Below are 12,133 nucleotides of genomic sequence, written 5' to 3'. Positions count from 1 at the left end.
CTCCTGGAGACTGATGTGCGAGGCTCGGTGACAGGAGACAGCACGAGGGACGCTCAAGAGATGCTGACCCACCTGGCGGCGCTTCAGGTCACACGGTCTCAGGAAGAAAAGACACACAAATATAAAGAAAAGTGGGATTTTCAGCCCATGGTGGCGGGGCAATAAGCCAGCAAGCCACTTGGGGTAAGACTAAGCTGAATGCCTACCTTATTTATATCAACACAAATTCTAGGTGAATCACAGATTTTAATGTAGAGAAAGAAACCATCAAAATTCTAGGGGCTCCTGGGTGGCTCAGTCAGTTAAGGGTCTGCCTTCAGCTCAGGTCATGATCCCAGGGTCCTGGCATTGAGCCCCGCATTGGGCTCCCTGCTCAGCGGGGAATCTGCTTCTCCCTCTGCTTCTCCCCGCTTATGTTCTCTGTTGTTATCTCTGTCTCTCTATCCCTGTCTCTCTCTCAAATAAATAAATAAAATCTTAAAAAAAAAAAAAAACGATCAAAATTCTAGAATAAAGCACAATGACTATGGTCATGGTCTTGGAGAGTGTGTTTCCTGCATTAAAATGAAAAGCTTCTGAGTAGAAAATGAAGCCCGGCCGACTCAAGGTAAACAGCCAGGACAGCAAATATGCAAAGCATGTGCCAAGGGTTAGCTTCTTCAATTCACAGGGAGAGCAGCGTGAAGCCCAGTAAGACAAAGACCAGCACCACCGGCAAAGGACACAAAAGCAGATACGAGAGAAAAACACACGTGGCCACACATGGAAAGATGTTTGAACTCTCTAAAAACAAAAAATTTAAAATGTGCCAACTAGAACATGAAGACCATACTGCTCTCCATCAGTCGGGCAGAAATTAAATGTCTGATGACACGGGGGACCCTGACGAGGGCGTGGGGGCACATGGGCGGCCAGGGGCGTGTAACCTGGAACCACCTTTCTGCCATACCAAAGCTCAAAAGCCACGTACCTTTCCATTCAGCACTTCCATTTAAGAACTGACCCAACCGATATCCTCCGGAAACTGCAAAAGTTAAAAACTACTTAAACACTATGTGGTCACGAGAAAGAGGGAGCTGATCTGTGAGTGATTGTCTAGAAAATTCTCTAAGACATACTCAGTGCGACAGGCAACCACGGAACAGCAGGTGCGCGCACACACCGACACTGGGAGGGACGCACCTGAGGCTGGGTGCAGACCCTCCTCAGAGACGAGGGGTGTGGACGCCTCACGGTCTACCTCTCTGAATATCAGGATCCACAACTAAGGCGACGCTTTTTTGTTTGTTTGTTTTTAAGGTTTTACTTATTTATTTATCAGAATGAGAAAGAGAGAGAGCACGAGCAGGGGGAGGAGTGGCAGGGAGAGGGAAAAGCAGGCTCCCCGCTGAGCAAACAGCCTGACGAGATGCGGGGCTCGATCCCAGGACCCCAACATCATGACCTGGGCCCAAGGCAGACACTTGACGACTGAGCCGCCCAGGGGCCCCTAAGGCACCGTTTTACACTGACGTTTCTATTCATAGAAAATACGGACATGCCACCAGTCATTCACCCCCAAATATTTGCTAAGATTGATGCCTAAATATTTCTTTTGTGGAAAAAGCACACTTGGATTCTGCTCGAATGCCTTCCTAGCACCCGCTGTACCTACGCTGTTCTGTCGCGGTCTCACATGTGGGACTCCATCTGAAATCTATGCGTCAGTGTCCTGAACTCTTAACAGAAAATACAAAAAGAAAAGAGACTTCAGACACCAGAAAGAAGAGATGCAGAAAAGCCACTGACTAGGAAAAGAAATTTACTGGCTCCTTCTCGAGTCAGAAGCTGAGCTTTTGTGACTGCGCTGTGCAGTAAGGAAGAGGTTCTTTTCTTAAGGAAGGGGGGGGCGTACTGGGGTGAGTGGTGAGCCCCGGCAGAGCTGACCCGCCTGTCTCCGCTCCCCCCGGCGTGTCACCCGCACCACGGGGCCAGGCACGGCACACCCTCGGGAGACGCACGCGGGAGGTCACGACACCGCCATGCCCTAGCAGTGCTCTTGAACGTGAGCTCCCGGCTGGGTCTGACATCCCTCCGGGAGCCGCGGTGACAACGCACGGTGGCAGAGCTGACTGGGCTAGACCCGGTCACTGCTGAGGCTGTCCGAGTGCGAGACCACACTGCGTTCAGGGACCGCCCCAGCTGCAGCTCCTCAGAGGGCAATCAGGGGCGCCAGCGCAGCTGCAAGAGTCTGTTTCTGACCAGGAAATCTCAGCCAAGTGGACGACAAGCAGTAGAGGAGCAGAGGGGAGAACGATGCGAATCTTGTCACACTGCCTTTGGAGCGAGGGAAGAGTGAGAACCTGAAGGTCTAGCCCTCCATTCTTCAACCAGAAGCAAACTGCATGCAGGTTCCACAGCCCCCACCACATACTTCAGTGAACCTTCCAGAACCACAGAGAAGGTTGTTGACAACACCTGGAATGTCCTCGCCTCCACTGACCACTCTGTACGCTGATGAGGGCCCTTAAGGACCAGCGCTGGGCCTGCCAAGACCCCCAGTACCTGCCTTTTCTTTCTACCAGTGCTGGCTCCTGAGCCTAGCCCATCTGCTGCCTCTGTCACAAGCCCACCCGTCTGCTGGACTCGGGGCCCTGTGCTTTCGTACTCGGGGGGACTCGGAGGCTGCGGAAAGGCCCAGGCAGCAGTACGGTTCCGCTTTCTCAGAGGAGCAGAACCCAAGCCGCGTTTCTGCTCGCCTCTGTAAAAAAGGGGAGGGCAGTTCTGATCCCCTTACAATGACACTGTGAGCGTTCATGTGTGGTGTGCTCACAGGAGGGCCGATGAAATTCAGACCAGAGCGAGTCCCCTTCAACACCTGTCACAGCAGATGGTGAGGCAGGTCTGCGGGGAAGCGCTCCTGCTTCAAGATAAAGATGCAACCATTCTGACTCTGCAAAATACAAACTCAACCCACAAGGAAGGGAGCGAGAACTATCTGTGGGAATATTAATTTCTAGTTATGGCACTTTAGCTTTCCCCCTTCCTGCGCGCCTCCCGCTAAGCGGTCTGTCCAACGCAAGGCTGGTACAATCACGGGAATGCGCTACGAGGATGGGGTCAGGCGGTAAGTCAATGGCAGGGGTAGTATTTTAGTGGTCACCTGAGAATACGGTATCCTGATGGAGAGGCACCCTACTTAACTCTATCCCACACATCTTCCTAAAATAATAGGATTTTGGGGCGCCTGGGTGGCTCAGCCGTTAAGCGGCTGCCTTCGGCTCAGGTCATGATCCCAGGGTCCTGGGATCCATCCCCGCATCCGGCTCCTGCTCGGCGGGAAGCCTGCTTCTCCCTCTCCCCCCCCCCCCCCGCTTGTGTTCCCTCTCTCGCTGTGTCTCTCTGTCAAATAAAGAAATACAATCTTTAAAAATAATAATAATAATAGGATTTTACACTCACATAGAATCTCACAGCTTAAAATGTTTCTTTTTTGTTTCTGTTTTAATTTGGACTCAACAACAAAGTCCAGCTATAAACTTTGCATATTTCCTGACAACGAACAAGGCACTGTTACCTCCAGTTTTATAGACGAGGTAGGACTTACTGAGTAGACAACACTCTACTAACAGACAGAGCCCAATTCAAACTCACTGGCTGAGTCCTCAGCTCTTTATTTTCTCTTACTGGAATAATCAAATTCACTTCAGCTCACCATTTACTGAGGACTGTGCTCGGAGCTCAGATTTAAATAGGTCCAGCCCCTGTCCCGCACAGAACACCAAGGCCAGAGGGGGAGGCGCACGGGCCTGGGGCTACAGGACCTGCGGCCACTGGGGCCATGCACACGCGGGACTCGGAGGACGCCCGGGGACACCAAGGGTGCTCAGATAGGTCAAGCCTCTGAGCCAGGACTCGGAAGGACACATGGATTCTCCAAATGGAGAGGCACAGACCAATGTGGACACACATACCAGGCAAGGCAAGGAGGCCGAGAAGCGGGTGGGTGCCTGGGGACAGGGAGCACACCTGGGGCCAGGGCCCAGGACACGTCAGGACTGGGCCGGCACCGGAAGAGAGCCCAGCATCAGCCTGCGAGGGCCTCGTGTTCCACCCGCCAGGGAGCTTGGGTTCCAGCCCAAAGGAAAGGCTCAAGGGTGAATCAAGGGGGACTAAGCATTGAAGAAATCAGATTAGTGCAGCAGGAAAACATCTCACTTCTTTAGAGACATTTTCAAAACCCCCACTTACCCTTTCCTAGGTGTGCTCTTCGGGTCCTACGGACCTAGGAAGGGCGGCTCTGTGAGGAATGTAAAGCTGACGCTCACCTCTCCGCCCTGGGATCTTGGGGACCTGCCAGAGCCAAGTCCATTTGCTCCCTTGACTTTTACGCCTGCCCGAGTGCCATTTCTGCATCTCGTTGTGATCCCTACGGGACCTGTTTTCACGGCAGTTAAAAGGGCAACAACGCTGGCCTCCCGAGTCCCAAACAGATGCCAGGACAAAGCGCTCCTGGGAGGGGTGAGGGAAATGAGAGCGGCCGGCAGTTCCTGAAGGTGACTCATTCCAAGCAAAGCTGCCCAGGAATCCTGTCTCTGAGCTCTAAGTCCCTAGCCCCAAAATGGCGCCCCACTCTCGTCGCAGCCAGTGAACGGTGCATGTTGGATGTCAGGGTCTCCAGGACAGCTGGAGGCCGGTGACACAGGACCCCGAGTCAGCCTCTCAAGTGACTCTTCCGTGGGGCCTCCTGGTGGGTCTGAGGCCAGGCTCCCTGGGAAAGACCAGCAGCACGCAAGGGGGAATGCGCGGCACGGTGACCAGCAGTCAGAGTCTGCCCAGGCCACGCTCACACCTACTGTCCTGAATCATCAGTAAAGCGTCCTCTTCCTCTCTCAAAAGTATCCCCTTTCCCACAAGAGGCCTTGCCTACTGTGGACTCACGGGGCAGATACAGCACCTCCCGTGTGGGTGGTTCAGCGCTAACGCAGAACCGCCTCTCTTCACTGCCCCCTCTCCAGTGCACAACTATTATTATCTGTGCCCCTCTCTCCCCAAGTCTTTCACACATGCTACAGCTTTCCAAGTCACCCCATGGATATGGTCCAGGATAAGCCGCACTTAGAGGTGAAACTTGAACATGTATTTTATAGTGAACCCGATAAGGAAAAGCATAAAACGGCTCCCCAAAACTTGTTATAACTTTCCCCAAATCTACCTTGAAATATTGCATAATATTTATTTCAAACTTACTCATGTCATTCGTTACTAACTACAAAGCAGTATACATTTGGCTGTTCTGTCTTACGGCATCAAAACATTGCCATCTAGTGCGGGCATCACAAAACAGACACACATGCACGCGCAAAACTCCTGTGACTTCCGAGGGTCTGGAAGCCCTGACTCAAGGGGCTCCCACAGCTCTTCTGCAGGGTCCTTAGGGATTTATAAGCCCCGCAGTTTGTCATCCCTGCCCTCAGAGCTGTCTGCCATGTGGGTGTGGAAAGGATGAAGGAAGTTTACAGACACCACAGGGCCCCCCCAGTCTTTACCGACACTGAAAGAGGAAGGTCAGACGAACCCTGCACACTCCCTCCGATTCACGTGACTTCATAAAGACGGGCGCCTAGCGGTGCTGTCAACCTGGGCTCTGGGACGCCTGCGCTTTTCACCGTCACGCTCGGTCTGGGTGCGTGCGACCGCAGAGCTCCGGGCGGACTGGACTTCAAGCCAGGAAACACTCACGCTATCCCCGCAGACTCGGGCTCTGCGGAGAGGCACCCAGGGTGATCGCTACTGAAAAGCTGAGGCTGGGGCCGGGGGCGGGGGGCGGGGGGCGGGGAGGGGGCACTTCTTTGGTTTAAAAACACACTGAGTTACACACAGGCACACGCAAACCTCAGCTCCCGACCCCCTGGCGCACTCTCCAGTCGTTCTCCTGAAAACACTGAGGAAGAGCCAGAGTCTGGGCGGCTGCTCCTTCCCGACAGGCAGTAAAACTGTCATCACAGGAGGTCACACAGCGATCAAGAGCCGCAACCCCCACTCCGGGCGCCCAGGCGGGGGGGACAGGGACTCACCGTCCTCCGCGGCGGTTGTAAGGACCATCTTTCCCGTCACAGCAGGACCCTGGAGGTTGCTGGATGTTGTTCTTCAAAGGAGCACTGGACAAAGTGTCCCTGGGCGGGGGCGGGGGGCGGGTGGGGCCAGGACTACCTGTGGGCCGTCATCTGCCACCAGGACAGCTCAGCGCTCCTTCCTGAACTCCGGAGCCAATGAGCCTCCAGCGGCAGAGGCGTCACGGCCACCACCCAGTTCCTGAAGTCAAGCCCAAGGAGCAGTTAACCGCCTCCTCCCTGGAAGCATCTTGGGCTCGAGTCCCAGGACTCTGCGGGCAGCACCCGCACTCTTTCCTCAGATTCGACAGAGCAATGGACAGAGCTAGGTGCCGTTTCTCTCCTCACTGTGCGAGCACCTCCTTAGAACAGAATCAAGTAAAGTCCCAGCGCTCACAACAAGGTGACAGCACATTTCCCAAGACAATGACTTAAGAGATCGCAATCATTATGGTATGCTATGAGGTCACAGGCTAAAAGGAGAAGGCAGATTTTAGAGGGAGGAAAAAAAAGCCAAGGGCAACATTTCCAATATAAGTTCAATTTTATCTCCATTCTATTTTCTACTGTGTTATACCAAACTGTTTTTTTCCGCATACTCTTACTATATTCACGATACGTGTTTGTTGTTGAAACCAGATTAACAAGTAATGAGGGAAAGAGCCTTAATCCCATCACGTAGGGATAACCACTGACGAAATTTTGGTATATATTATTTATATTCTTCCAGATATTTGTTCTATGTAGTATTATACTCTCATTCTGTCTCCGCCTCACTCTCTCTGTGGACACACAACATTTACAAATATACTTTATATCTCAATATACCTCATATGTCTTATATGTGATCATATAATAATCATGTTACATAATATATAATAGACACACTTATCTCTCTCAAGATGTATTTATATTATCTCAAGAGATTAAGTATACAGAGAGAAATACATAGAGAAACAAAAATTGGGTATTTTACATGCTGTTTTATAACCTGCCATTTTTCACTTATGACATTTTTCCATGACTGTAAATGGAGACTTACCACATTTTTTATTACCCACAATACAGACTATTTAACCAATCCCCTACTGTAAGACTTTTACGTGGTTTCAAGTTCTCCTGCCAATCTCAACACCCATGTGCGCACACTCTGGCAAGTCTTGGATCGTCCCCTGAGCAAACGTTCTCAGAGCTACAGCCTCCATGTGTTCATGGGAGGGACTACAGGGTCCCCGCCTCAGTCACTTCTCCTTACAAGTGACAAAACCATGCGTGCCTAGGGCATCACTGCTGTAGGGCACGTTTCCTGGGTGCTCGCTTTGTGCCCATGGCTGACTCACCTAATCCCGAGAGCCCCCTGTGAGGGGTTCTCTTCAGCCCTGATTCGTGGAAGGGGACACTGAGGCCCAGAGGCGTCACACGGCTCGCCCGAAGTCCGAAACCTGTTGAACCAAGGAGTCTGGCTGCATGGCCCATGCTCTGGCTGGCTCCCCCGCTGGACCCCCTTCCCCCTTCCCCACCGATCCTGGTTGTGAGGGCCCCTCCCACAGCGGGTGTGCAGGAGGCCTGGGCCTGGTGCCAGGGCCAGTCTCTGACGCCAATCCCAGCTTTTAAGAGGTCAGGTCCCTTCTACTTTCCATGTACTGTCTGTTGAGCAGTAGAGCGCCTCTCTGGAACAGATGCCCAAAGGCAGGCCCGCCTGGCCACTGGGCATGGACACTGCCCAGGTCTGTCACCTCCCTGATAGGACCAACTTCATTTCTGCGAGTCTGAGCGGCGAAAAATGGCTTCTCAGTGGTTATAGTCTACACTGACCTGATGACTGGTGGTGTGGATGATTTTTTCAAGAGTTTGTGGTATTTCCTCTTTTATGAACTGCTTATTCATATCCTTTATCCATTTTTCTATTGGTTATCTTTCCTTATTGGTTTGTAGATTACGAATTCTTTGTATTAAATGTTGCAACCTTTTCTCACAACCTGTCACTTGTTTTTATCGGCAGGTGTGATATCTTTGCCTTATGGAAGTTTCTATGTGTTAAAGCAGGTCTGTAATCTCTTCCTCCATTGGCTTCTCTCAGCATTCACCGAGCACACAGTGTTGGGCACCCCACGGAGTGTAGGGGACCGGAGGTGCACCAGAGGACCACAGCACCCGCCCTCAGGACGCTTACACTCTACTGGGAGCTGGGGAGAACAGGGCAGAGAGGAGCAAAATACATGTATGTTGGAAGAGAGATGCTCCGTGGGGTTGGGACGGGGCACGTGGTCAGGGCTGGCTGGCTGCTCCTGGCCGGGGCAGCTGGGGCAGAGCCAAGGGCAGCCGGAGGGGAAGGCAAGGCCGGGGGCTGGGGAGGGTCGGGGAGGGGCTGTTGAGGGCCTTGTTGGCTATTTTAAGGACTGGTCTCCACCATGGTTGAGATGGGGAGCCACCACCAGGGGTTGGAACAAAGTGAAGGACCTGACTCCGGCTGCTGGCTAAGAACAGACTGCAGGGCAGCAAGGCCAGAAGCTGGGAGGGTGCCACCATCTTCCAGGCGAGAGATGATGGCGGCTTACACAGAAAGTGATCCGATTCCTGTTCTATTTACTTCTAAGGCAGAGCCAAGGACTTGCCGACGGATTCCAAGTGGGTGTGAAAGAAGTCAAGGACGGCCCGAGCCCTCTGCCCTGGGCAAGTAGAAGAATGCAGATGCGGGGCGCCTGGGTGGCTGTCGTTAAGCATCTGCCTTCGGCTCGGGTCGTGATCCTGGTGTCCTGGGATTGAGCCCCACATCGGGCTCCCTGCTCAGAGGGGAGCCTGCTTCTCCCTCTCCAACTCCCCCTGCTTGTGTTCCCTCTCTCGCTGTGTCTCTCTCTCTGTCAAATAAATAAATAAATAAATAATCTAAAAAAAAAAAAAAAAGAATGCAGATGCCATCCTCCAGGTGGCAGGCCGCCAACAGGGTCCCCACCCCACCCCCCTCCCACCCCCCGGCACAGGGTGCGCCTCAGCCTCCCCACCCATCCTGCTCTGCAGCTCTGGACCTCGAGACTCTCAGCCTGCCCAGCCCCACTCCGCACCACCGCACTCCCTGCCATGCTGCCCAGTTCACGTCCCAAAAGAGGGATTCTAAACAGCTCACCCAGTATCCCTCATCCCTGTGTGGGGATAGCAGGCTCCCCCCCGGCCAGGTGCCTGTCCCAGTTCTGAGAGCTGCTGGGGGCACGGAGGGCACGGAGGGTGGGGCGCCACACTGCCTTCTGTGTGATCATCGCTCTTCCAAAGCGAGTGCAACAAGTCACACTGTTAAAAAAGGAAGTAGTGAATGAAGAGCCATGTCTCCAGTTCCTTAAAATAGAAGTTTAACTACTAAAGCACCAAATTACATGTTTGACTCACTCATAAGGAAAGTGACTTCATAACTTATCATCCAGATCTTGGGACATTTCTCAGATGGCAAGTGGGTGCTACTTATCATCACATCAGCCAACAGGCATAAACTGGGCCTTCCTGGGCAAACGGAAACAAATCACCACCCTCTCAGCAGGCTCAGCTGTGGCATCAATCCCAAAGAGAGTGCGTAGGATTGCAACCCAGCTCCTTCAATGGAAGCTGTGCCCGAGTTCAAAGGACACTGTGAAGTCCCTGGAAGAACAACGGCATACTACAAAAGTAGGACAGTCACCCAGGCCTCAGAGCCATCGGAGTGATGAGATGGAGGTAGAGGAACTGGCCCAGGCCCCAGGATTAGCATTAAACCAACAAAGTGAAAGACAACACTTTAGAGCTACTCGTATTAAAATCACACATAAGGGCGCTTGGATTGCAGGTGTTTTGACTCAAGACATTTTATATTTTCAGTTAATAAAATACCTTAAATAGCCTTAATCCTTTACCGCAGCCTCATCTTCTCTGGTGACAGGTAAGAACGTGCAAACATGTAATGGTTACAAACGATGCTAGGCGAAAACGTACGTGAGTATTCATGTAACATTCCAGGGCAAGTTTTTTTTCTCAGCATGATGCCTACATCATCAGTCATAATCCCAAGGAGACAGAGCACACTCAAAGTGGGAGCCTGGAGAGTTAACTGAGAGTCTGTCTACAAATGCCAGGGAGGAGTCTGGGGACACTCGCAAGCAGTGGTGAAGCTCCCCCAGATTAGCAAGGAGCTCCCTACTTGTTAGGTATGCAGGAGGAGGGGGCTGGCTGCAGAAGAGTCTGACAGGCCTGGGGACAGGGCTCGGCTAACCCTCAGCTACCTGGCAGGGAGAAAACACCCTGACCTCTTTCTCCTCTGACCTTCCAAGCCCCTGGACAAATCCAGCGGGGGCCAGAGGGCAAGGTAGCCTGCAGACGCAGTCCGCCCAGGGCAGCCTCCAGCACAGCAGGACGGAGAAGGGCAGAGGTGGGAGGGGCACCACACCAAACCACAAGCTGCCAGGAGTCACTCCTTGTGTCTGCAATGGCCCCAACAGCTGCCTCAAAGTCTCAGCCCCTTGTCACACTTTCAAGACCCTCCCTAATGTGACCCTGTTGCCCCTCCAGGTTCTTCTCTTACCCTCATGCCTGGTTTTTCTTCTTTAACCAAAATAACATGCACACATCACATAAAAAACACACAGGACCTATGGCTTAAAACAGAAACCCACAGTTTCCTGCCCAACGGCATCCCCCCACCGTCACATCCTGCTCCACAGAGGTAGCCCTGTTAGCTCTCTGTTCTGCTAATCACCTCCCTGCCTCCGAACAACACACGTACACTTCCTGTTTCCCAGTCTCCAATTCTGGATATCAAACTGCCTGCCGTGCAAGCTGAAGACTCAGCTTTGACCCCTAGCCACCCCCCCCCCACCCACTGACGCATGCTCAGTATGGTTACACGTAAATTTTGGGTTAAATCAGTATTTACTACTTCCATAAACACTGCTCACAGCTTAGCTATACAACCTGCTGTGATTACAATTACCACAGAATGGCATTAAGTGTCTCTTTTGTTTCTGTTTGCTTAGTTCTACAGACTGAAAGCCAAGCTCGATGTATGAAACTGTCCCCAGGAGCAAGCCAGCTTCTGGGACGGCCGCCCAAAAATCTCCACGCCCGTGCCCCAGCCTGGCCTTGCTACTTCCACATCAGCACCCCGGCAATCCCCTCCGCTGCTTCCAAATGCTGGCCCTGTGTCTCTGAGTCCATGTTTCTTTCCTGGGTTCCTTCTCCTTTTGCTACCACAGAAAGGACACAGAGGGATTGGTCTGTCCACAAACACCGCTGTTCTCCCACACTCCACTGGCACTCTGGCTGGATACGTTAACATCGCCTCATGATGGTGAAGGCAACCCCTCACTGCCTTCCATCCCTGTAACGCTGTTAGTGAATGTGCCATTCTGACTCCCAGAATTTTCTATGGGATCTTTTCCCTGCTCAGAAAGCTCTCAGGTCTTTGCCCTCGGCGCTGCGCGGTTTTGTAACAAGGTGCCCAGGTGTGAGTCCGTTTGCATGCACCGTGCTAGCCCCTAGGCAGAGCCCAAGTCTGAAGTCTCATAATCTTTGGTGTCCTACTCTCTTCCTCAGCTCTCACTGTTTAGAGTTTCTGTTGGACGCTGGACCTCCACTGTGGATCTTTTAATTTTTATCTTTTTACTCCTACTTTTCATCTCCTTGTGGAACCACCTTCTAGAAAGTATTCTTGCAATGAACTGAATGTTTGTGTCTACCCCAGATCTGTGTGCTGAAACCCTAACATGATGGCATTCGGATGTGAGGCCTATGGGAGGCGATCAGGTCATCCCGCAAACGTGGGATTGGTGGCCGTGCGGGAAGAGGCCAGAGGGCCAGCTGACTCTCCTCGTACCTCGAGAGCAGGATGAGGGCCCTCCTCGGGCTCAGAAGGGAGCTCTGAGCAAGAAGCGCCGATGCAGGCCCAGCTCAGACTTCCCGCCTGGCACTGGGAGAAACGCGTGCTGCAGACGCCGCCCGGTGTGGGGCGCTGTCACGGTCACCAGCACTGGGACAGCTCTCTCCTTCATCTTCTAGTCTTTGTACTGTTGTCTTTCGGCTGT

The 12,133-nt window shown here is 52.6% G+C and overlaps 1 protein-coding gene across 1 annotated transcript in view; it reads right to left on the bottom strand.

Annotated features, from left to right (window-relative positions):
- CYTH1 (cytohesin 1) overlaps window positions 1-6,506 on the bottom strand; it is a 42,118-nt gene extending 35,612 nt beyond the window's left edge. Inside the window, exon 1 of the mRNA XM_081804363.1 lies at window positions 6,057-6,506. Within this exon, the coding sequence (XP_081660489.1) occupies window positions 6,057-6,084 (28 nt within the window). The 5' untranslated portion in view covers window positions 6,085-6,506. The remainder of the gene's footprint in view (window positions 1-6,056) is intronic.
- Window positions 6,507-12,133: the final 5,627 nt, after the last annotated feature.

This window comes from Leptonychotes weddellii, chromosome 15, assembly GCF_054177405.1.
Source record: "Leptonychotes weddellii isolate Sample4059 chromosome 15, ASM5417740v2, whole genome shotgun sequence".
Lineage (NCBI taxonomy): Eukaryota > Metazoa > Chordata > Mammalia > Carnivora > Phocidae > Leptonychotes > Leptonychotes weddellii.
Note: the sequence above shows the minus strand (reverse complement) of the source record. Positions and strands in the feature narration are given on the sequence as shown.